General features: G+C 43.4%; 1 protein-coding gene across 1 annotated transcript in view; it reads left to right on the forward strand.

The window, feature by feature from the left end:
• Rasgrf1 (Ras protein specific guanine nucleotide releasing factor 1) overlaps positions 1-8293 on the forward strand; it is a 110242-nt gene extending 101949 nt beyond the window's left edge. The window contains exons 25-27 of the mRNA XM_034483968.1: positions 95-212; positions 1165-1233; positions 7378-8293. Coding sequence (XP_034339859.1) covers positions 95-212; positions 1165-1233; positions 7378-7470 — 280 coding nt within the window. The 3' untranslated portion in view covers positions 7471-8293. The remainder of the gene's footprint in view (positions 1-94; positions 213-1164; positions 1234-7377) is intronic.
• Positions 8294-9267: the final 974 nt, after the last annotated feature.

Genomic DNA, 9267 nt, shown 5'->3' on the forward strand with positions numbered 1-9267 from the left:
AGGCAAGATCTGCATGCAGAGTACTCTGCTCTTAGCAGAAGTTCCTTTCCTTAAGTAAAAAAAAAAAATTTTGTGGATGCTATTTCTTTCCAAGATGTGATCCACCCTGTGTTCCTTACCTGGGGCTATATCTCACCGACTTGGTGTTCATCGAGGACGGGACACCCAATTACACTGACGAAGGCCTGGTCAACTTCTCCAAGATGAGAATGGTAAGTCTCCCTGGCGAATGGGGGCACAACTCACTCCAGACTGAACTACCCAGCCTCAGCCCCAGCACAGCCTGTGCTTGGCTCAAAAAGCCTCCAATAAAAACCATGGCTGATGCTAATGTCCTTAGCCCTGTGTTTCCTGCCTTTCCCACTTCATCCCAGCATCCCTCCCTACAGGGGAAGATGGGTGAGGTCAAGATACCAGCTCAAGATCCCCACCTATGTAAAAAAAAAAAAAAAGAGCTGGATCTGACCTCAGAGCCCACCTCGTCTTCACATCTCACCCTTTAATAGCCACAGAGATGCTTGTTTTATGCAACTATGGAAAAAATCACTCTGCAATACCACCCAAGAAAGCAAATTTCAAATCTGCTCCAAAAGATCCATGAGACAAGGGTGAGAGGATCTAAGGAGACCTCTCTACGCAGGCTCAGGACTCGTAGCTGTCCATGTCTCTTACTTGCCCCAACCAGAGAGCCTCTAATTTGCACACATTCTGTAAAATGGGCTCATGCATTAATAAAAAGGGTATATTTCAAACACAAATGAGGAGCTCCATCTTGGTGATGGAGGGAAGCCCTTATGTTTTGCATCCTAGTATGCACACGTTAGACACCCACATATCTGACAACCACTCTGATTGGCAGCCTAACATTTGGTTATAGTAGTGTTGGGAAATCTGCAGCCCTAACTAAGAGAGTTCTCTTTAAAGCACACACACACACACACACACACACACACACACACACACACGTCCCATGCACACACACATTAGCATAGCTATCCCCAACACAGACAGATTTCACCTCAGAAACAGGAGGCTGATGAAAAGAAAGCCAGCAGAGTTTTCCAGGAGTCAGTATGACTTCAGATATAGCTACCCATGACCCTTTCCATCCACAAGGCAACACAAGAGAACGAACTGTTCTAACACTCCTCTGCCTTCCTGCAGATCTCCCATATTATCCGAGAGATTCGCCAGTTTCAGCAGAGTAACTACAAAATCAAGCCCCAGCCAAAGGTAAGCGGTCTCTCCTTTCTTTCACAGTGGTGCTGTCTACATAGGCTTCTGCCCTTTCCCAAAGCATCGTACCTCATCCCTTCAAGGACCCCCATGGTCCAGCTTAACTATGCCATTTCCTTAAGGAAAGCATCCCTATTTTTGTTCCCTGGCCATTAAGCAAGCCAGTCCTTTCTTGTAATTCTTGCCTGATTTGATGTCCCACAGGATGGCTTAAAACAATGCCGGCTCTCCCACAAGGCTAGAGGGGTGGCTCCAAACATCCTCTTTGGTTGGTTAGTTGTGGTTTTGCTTATTTTTTAGTTTACAGGCTGTGCGTGCATGTATGTGTGTGTTCATACACACGTGTACCACAGTGCCTGTGGAAATAAGAGGGCTATTTGTAGGAGTCACTTTTTTCCTTCCACCATATAAATTCCAGGAATTAGATTTCCATCACAAGGCTTGTCATCAAGTGCCTTTACCAGCTGGACCATCTTGATCAGCTTGGTAAATTGGTAAACTGGCCTTTCTTTGATTGACGTTTTTCAAAGTCTCATGTAGCCCATGCTGGCCTCAAAAATCAATATGTAGCCAAAGACTACCTTGAATTTGTTATCTTCCTGCCTCCATCTTAGGCAGGCACCACCATGCTATTTCTGTGTGGTGCTGAAGCTCAAAGCTGGGACTTTGCCAATGGAAGTCAGGAAACTGTGCCACATCCCCAGTTCCAGATACTTCTGTTCTTGAAAAGTATTCTACTTCCTAGTTGCAGAAGTCACAGGATTTTCTCCCAAAGAGAAGAGTATCCTCCTCTCAAGTCTCTATCTGGCCCAGTCTATAAACACAGAATGTTTTTTTCTACTATGATGTCACCTGCCATCCATGACCCAGCACTGTTCTGCTTCCCCTTTTGTCTGGAGTCACTCCTTCCCGTGACAGAGTGTCCATATCCTTGTTTAAAGCTGCAGAGAGAGCTATTCCTCTCACCAATCCCTTTTTTTGTTTGTTTGTTTGGTTTTTTTGTTTTTCGTTTTGAGACAGGGTTTCTCTGTATAGCCCTGGCTGTCCTGGAACTCACTCTGTAGACCAGGCTGGCCTCGAACTCAGAAATCTGCCTGCCTCTGCCTCCCAAGTGCTGGGATTAAAGGTATGCGCCACCACCGCCCAGCTCACCAATCCTTTATGTGGATGGATGTCCCTGACCGCTCTGCCCCACACTTGAGGGCCAAAATGTCCCGGCCCGAGCTGCTGCTCTGGTCTTCGGGTCAGAGTCTAGCAAGAGAGAGTGTGGGGATAAAGGGGAAGAGACACGAAGAATGGAGACAAGACAGAGGTTCTGATCAAGTCTCAAGTCTCTTTATTGTCTCTCACATAGAAGGGAAGTCCCGGGTATTTATAGGCTTTTGCCACATGCCTTGCAGGCGTGAATACCACGTGCACCTTGCAGATGGGAGCTCTAAACAGCAAAACAAGATATGTGGGATAAGCAAGATATTTATCAGAGTGTGCTCAGCTGTTGTAGGCTGTTGAAAAACAAGTCTCTTGTCAGGGTATATGGCTCGAGATGGCTGCAAAGCTGATAGCCGCTTTCTGCTAGAAGTTGGCTCCCAACAGATGGACACCTAGCTCATTGTAGTCTTTCTCTACTAACCAAAGCCAATCTTGTGTTGGAGTTGGTGATGTTGATAGAGTACTTGCCTAGCATACATAAAGCCCTGCATTAGATCCCTGACATAAATCCAGGCATGATGGCGTGGACCTGTAATCCCAGCACTTAAAAGGGAGCAAAGTAGCAAAGGATCAAGAAGTTCCAGGACATTCTTGGCTACATGAAAAATTTGAGGCCAGCCTGGGCTACCTGAAACCCTATCTCAAAAAGAAGAAAGAAAGAAAGAAAGAAAGAAAGAAAGAAAGAAAGAAAGAAAGAAAGAAAGAAAGCGTTGTTGGGTATGATGGTACATACCCTTAATCTTGGCACTGAGGAAGCAGAGGCAGGTGGATCTGAGTGCGTTCAAGGCAGGCCAACCTGGTCTACATAGTGAGTTCCAGGACAGCCATAGCTACATAAGAGAGAGACCTTGTCTCAGAAAAAACGACAACAAAAGTTAATTCTGTGCCATGTTCTGTTTTGCCATGTAGAAAAATCTGTGGACAACAAACTGGGCCATTAGCATGTTCCTCTTCATTCATTCAATAGACACATATTTATAGAACTGTGCTTCCAGCACTATCTCAGGTCACGAAGCACAGTACGAAATGTAGATAAGCACTTGTGCTTGAGAATTTGCACTCTGGAGGGAAATAGATTAAAAAAAAAAAAAAGTAAAACCACAGAAGCAATCAGTAGCAGAATGCTTGTTTAGCGTGATTGAAGCCCTGGAGTTCAATCCAACCTAGTAGAGCAAAAAGAAAAAGTCAATCACACACACACACACACACATACACACATACACACACACACACATACACTCATACATACATACACACACACACATACACACACACACACACACACACATACAGAGGATATTACCCTAGGTTAAAGGACACCAAAACCCACAAAGAGAGAACTGACTCCAAAAAGTTGTTGTCTGAAATCCACACGCACACCATGGCATATGAATGCCCCCCACACATAATAACAATATACAAGTACTCTGAAGATTTAAAGGGCACTTGAAATTTGAATATGACTTGTGTATCAGATAAATACCATTGTCTGGCAGTTACATATCCTGACTGCCATAGAGATGCTTTATAAGAAGATGGCTCTTAAACTAGGGAACACATGGCTGAGGAAGCATCATGTTGCTCAAGATGATTCCATCCAGAGATGCTAAGAGTGTAGGCTCTGCATTCAGTCTCCAGAACACACATGCACGCATATGCACATGCACTCACACACAGAGTCTAGCCCAGAAATATATGTAGTCTCTGTACTTTTAATTTTTTTTTTAAAGACAATGTCTCCTTATGATGCTCTACCAGTCCTGGAGCTCAATATATAGTCCAGCTTGGCCTCAAACTCATAGAGATTAGCCTCCCACCACATCTAGCAACCTCCTGGGGGCTAGGATTAACTTTTAGCATGCTAGCCAAGCACTCCACCAATTGAGTGACATCATCAGCCACACATCATTTAGCCTATAATAAAAAAGAATATTAAGGACTGAGGAGATGGCCTAGCGCATAAACAACCCTTTCACAAGAGTCACCTAAGACCATCTGTCAACACAGATATTGACATTACGGTTTTTAACAGTAGCAAAATGACAGTTATAAAGTAGCAACAAAAGGAATTTAGGGCTGGGATCACCACAACATGAGGAACTATATTAAAGGATCCCAGCATTAGGGAAATTGAGAACTCCCGCTTGCTGAGAAAGTAAAACAATTTGCTATATAAGTATGAGGACCTGAGTTCAAATCCTCAAAGCCCATAAGATCCAGTCACGGTTCCTGTTCACTGTGTGGTCCTAAGTACTATGTTCCTATGATAAGATGGGAGTCTCTGACTCTTATGACTGGGAGTCAGAAGCCAGAAAATCTCCAGACACTCAAGCTGTCTTAGTTAGGGTTGTATTGCTGTGAAGAGACACCATGACCACAGCTTATAAAGGAAAACATTTGAATGGGGCTGGTTTATGGTTTGGATGTTTAGTCTATGACAGGAAGCACGGTGGCCTGCAGGCAGACATGGTACAGGAGAGGTAGCTGAGAGTTCTACATCTGGATTCATAGGCAGCAGGAAGTGACAGTGATACACTGGCCAAAGTTGCGCTTCTGAGACCTCAAGCCCGCCTCCCCCCTAGTGACACACCTCCTCCCACAAAGCCATACCTACTCCAAGGCCACACCTCCTAATAGTGCCACTTCCTATGGGCCTGTGGAGGCCATTTTTATTCAAACCACCACACTGGCCAACTAAGCTGACTTCACAGCAGAGCACAATAAAGAAGAAACCCTAAGAGGACAAGGATGGATGAAAAAGGTTGTCCTCCACATGCACATATTTACATTCATACACATTCTCGCTCTCTCTCTCTCTCTCTCTCTCTCTCTCTCTCTCTCTCCCTATCTCTCTTTCTCTCTCACACACACACACATCATACACACAGAGAAAATAATAATACTAAGACATAACTATCCATTAAATTATTCAGCAACATTTGGAGGAACTATGTTAGTGTCTCACACACTGTATCTGGAAAACACTCTAGTGAACACAGCACCCTTGAAAGTCTCAGAAGTTATCCTCAAAATGTCAAGACTCTCTTCTTTCTCCTACTACCACTTTAACCTTCTCCCAAGCTCTGATGTTCAAACCAAATAAACACTACTGCTCCTTTAAACCTCCCGAGTGTCTCTGCAAGGATGGCTTTGCCACCAGTCGCCAGCTCAAGAAAAACATCTCAGGGAAATTGCACTCTGTGCTCACATGGAAAGGACTGGCCAGTCTGCCTTGGGAGCAGAGTACACTAATATATTCTAGAAGGATCTCCTTGTGTGATGCTACTGGCTATGGCTAGGAGACTAGTTTATTTGATGAGGCCATAAGTCACCCCATCTTCACCTACAGGGCTGAGTGATGTCAGATGAAAGGTCATCTTTCTAGGTACACAGGGTGTGAGCTGTTGATAAGGTATAGAAATAATTTCATCTGGTACTGTCAATCAGCATCCAGATGCTTCTGACCTTCATGGTGACAGAGTCAGTTCCCCAAGACAAAAGCAACAGGCTTGATTTCCCCTGAAATAGCTATCATTAGACTTTCAAGCACAGAATACGGGTGTCATTTCTTTTTCCTTCTTGCTCTTGGTTTCTATGGAAGAAGAAAGGCATGCTTGCTTCCAACCTGACAAATACATGAACCTTGGATCCAGGGTTTCCTGCAGGGGATTCCTGTAAGGTCAGAGCTTTGATCTCTCATCGAATGTGCAAGAACTCAGCAAAGATTTAGAATCAGGAGTAAAGTGGACAAGCCCAAAGAAAGACAACTGGATTTCCCAGTGTGACCATTCTCAATATTTCATGCTACCATTTTGCCCCAGTCTCAGCCATGGGAGCCCACACAGGCCTTTCCCTGAGACAGCCCTGCTTGAGATGAGTCTCACAGAACTGTTTAATCCTACCACGTGTGTGAACATATCCATTGATGGGAAACTGTTTAAACCAAAACAGTGAAAGAATTGTGAACACTCATCAGCCTGTCACTTAGATTCAACAATTGCCCTTTTCAAGGAGTTGTTTGCTTTGTTCAAGCCCAAAACATTTCCTCAAGTGATCAACTAAAAAAAAACAACAACAACAAGAAAGGAAAGGAAAAAAAAAAAAAGAAAAGCAGTCAAGGCTCATTCTTACCACGTGTGGTTTTATTACTATTAAGACTATTTATTAAGAGAATACAGGAGCTCTGGATATAACTCAGTAGCTCCAACTGCAGCAAAATATGCACAAAATAAATCTTAAAACATAATTTTATAAAAAAAAAAAAGTTATTCTGGCTGTGGTGGTGCACCCATTTAATCCTAGCACTAGAAAAGCAGAGGTAGGTAGATCTCTGTGAGTCCGAGGCCAGCCTGGTCTACAAAGTGAGTTCCAGGACAGCCAAGGCTGTTACACAGAAAAACCTTGTCTTGAAAAATAGGAGGAGGAGGAGGAAGATGAGGAGGACAAGGAGATGGAAAGAAAACGTTATATTAACACAGCCAAATATGGTGGTGCCAGCCAGCACCTGGGAAGCTGAGCAAGGGATCTTGTGTTAGAAGATAGAGTTGGCCTTTTCACATAACAAGACCTCTTTAGGAAGTAGAGGAGGCCAAATCAGTCTATCTCACACATGTGTGTCCTGAACCTACAAAAGAGTTTGGTTCCACTAGGCATGGTGATGTACATGTATAATATCTACACTTAGCAGACTAGAACAGAGGGGTGGTCTCAAGTTCAAGGCTAACCTGGGCTACATAGTGAGTCCCAGGCCAGCCTTGGGCTATAGAATAAGACTCTGTCTCAAAAAAAAAAAAAAAAGAAAGAAAGAAAGAAAGAAAGAAAGAAAGAAAGAAAGAAAGAAAGAAAGAAAAGAAAAGAAAAAAGAAAATTTCCACAAGACTAACCACAGCCTGGAATTTCCCACAATTCTATTGTTCCTTTCTCTCATTTCAGGTAATTCAGTACTTACTGGATGAAACTTTTATGTTGGACGAAGAAAGTCTGTATGAGGCTTCGCTCATAATTGAACCAAAACTCCCCACATGAAGTTGTTCTCCCCAACCCCGCCGTAACCCCAGCTGCTTCTGTGAACACCCGCTATACGATAATATGTTATCGTTCCCTGCCTCTGTACTTGTTCTTCAGTGTGTGCTTCTCTGAGAATATCTTCAGTGTGTGCTTCTCTGAGAATATCTTTAGCGTGTGCTTCTCTGAGAATATCTTCAGTGTGTGCTTCTCTGAGAATATCTTTAGCGTGTGCTTCTCTGAGAATATCTTTAGCGTGTGCTTCTCTGAGAATATCTTTAGCGTGTGCTTCTCTGAGAATATCTTCAGTGTGTGCTTCTCTGAGAATATCTTTAGCGTGTGCTTCTCTGAGAATATCTTCAGTGTGTGCTTCTCTGAGAATATCTTTAGTGTGTGCTTCTCTGAGAATATCTTTAGCGTGTGCTTCTCTGAGAATATCTTCAGCGTGTGCTTCTCTGAGAATATCTTTAGCGTGTGCTTCTCTGAGAATATCTTTAGCGTGTGCTTCTCTGAGAATATCTTTAGCGTGTGCTTCTCTGAGAATATCTTCAGCGTGTGCTTCTCTGAGAATATATAATCTCTTCTTGTCCTGTAAAAGTGAAATATTAATGCGTGCACTAAAACTATAGATGTCTGCACTCTCAGACTCTGCCTCACCCTCTGTGATGCTTGTTCCTTCAAACAGCTGTACCCCCACAGGGCTGGAGAAACCGCTCAGCGGTTAAGAGCATTGACTGCTCTTCCAGAAGCCCTGAGTTCAGTTCCCAGCTCACAACCACCTGTAATGGGATCTGATCCCCTCTTCTGGTGTGTCTGAAGATAGTGATAGTGTACTCATATGCATAAAATAAAATAAAGTAAAATAAAATAAACATCTCTACTCCTTCATTTCAATCAGAAAAGGAAACAGAACCAATTATGATACAAATCTCAAACTCCAGTCCTGTTTCACCCCTGACAGCCCAGGCCCCTCGGTTGGCTCAGACTACCCAGGCATCCTCCCTGCATGTTCCATGTGGTCATTATAACTGGGTGGGGGAGAGAGAAGGGAAGGAGGGAAGGAAGCCATACCTGCAAGTCCAGTCCTTGACACCTCTTCATGCTGACGGTGATGCCAATTTCCAAAGCAGCTTCTTCAGCCAAAATTGCAGCTCTCAACAGTCCCCATTTGTCTCCCAGTAAACCTGGTTGGAAGGGAGTTAGTCCTGAGAGCCATGCCCCTTGCAGCAAATACCACCACTTCTAGCACCATGCTGCTCTCTGTTTTAGGATGAACAACAGATCGCATGAAAAGCAGACTCAGTAGAAGTGGGTGTGTCCCTAGAAGTTCTCTTGGGAAATGTAGTCCTAACACTAGGTTGTTGAGGTCATGAACACAAAAATGTCACTTCTCTTTCAACTGCCTGGCAGTCACTACAAGCTTATGTTGAGATACCCTGAGTCTGAATACCTTGCGGTAATTAGTCCCATGAGGTAGAATTCAGGAATCAATAACCGAGTGTTTTTATTGCATATACTGTAGTCTTGTCTAAATGCCTTCTAGCAGGAATATAATAAGGTAGTGCTTATTCTGTGAAGATTGCCATGATGTTTTGTTTTTTTTTTTTTTTTTTTTTTTTTTTTTTTTTTTTACATTGTACAGTAGAGAGAATCCAGGTTCACTCAAAAGTGGCAGGCACACGCCACTACAGCAGACAAACCAATACCTAGTGGGATGAGAATCCTATTTCAAGCCCCAAAATATTTCAACTTACAGCTTGTTTGGGAAATATTTTTTTTCCATTTTTGTAAAAATATGTTTCCTGATTACCCCTTGCT

This window comes from Arvicanthis niloticus, chromosome 21 (assembly GCF_011762505.2).
Source record: "Arvicanthis niloticus isolate mArvNil1 chromosome 21, mArvNil1.pat.X, whole genome shotgun sequence".
Lineage (NCBI taxonomy): Eukaryota > Metazoa > Chordata > Mammalia > Rodentia > Muridae > Arvicanthis > Arvicanthis niloticus.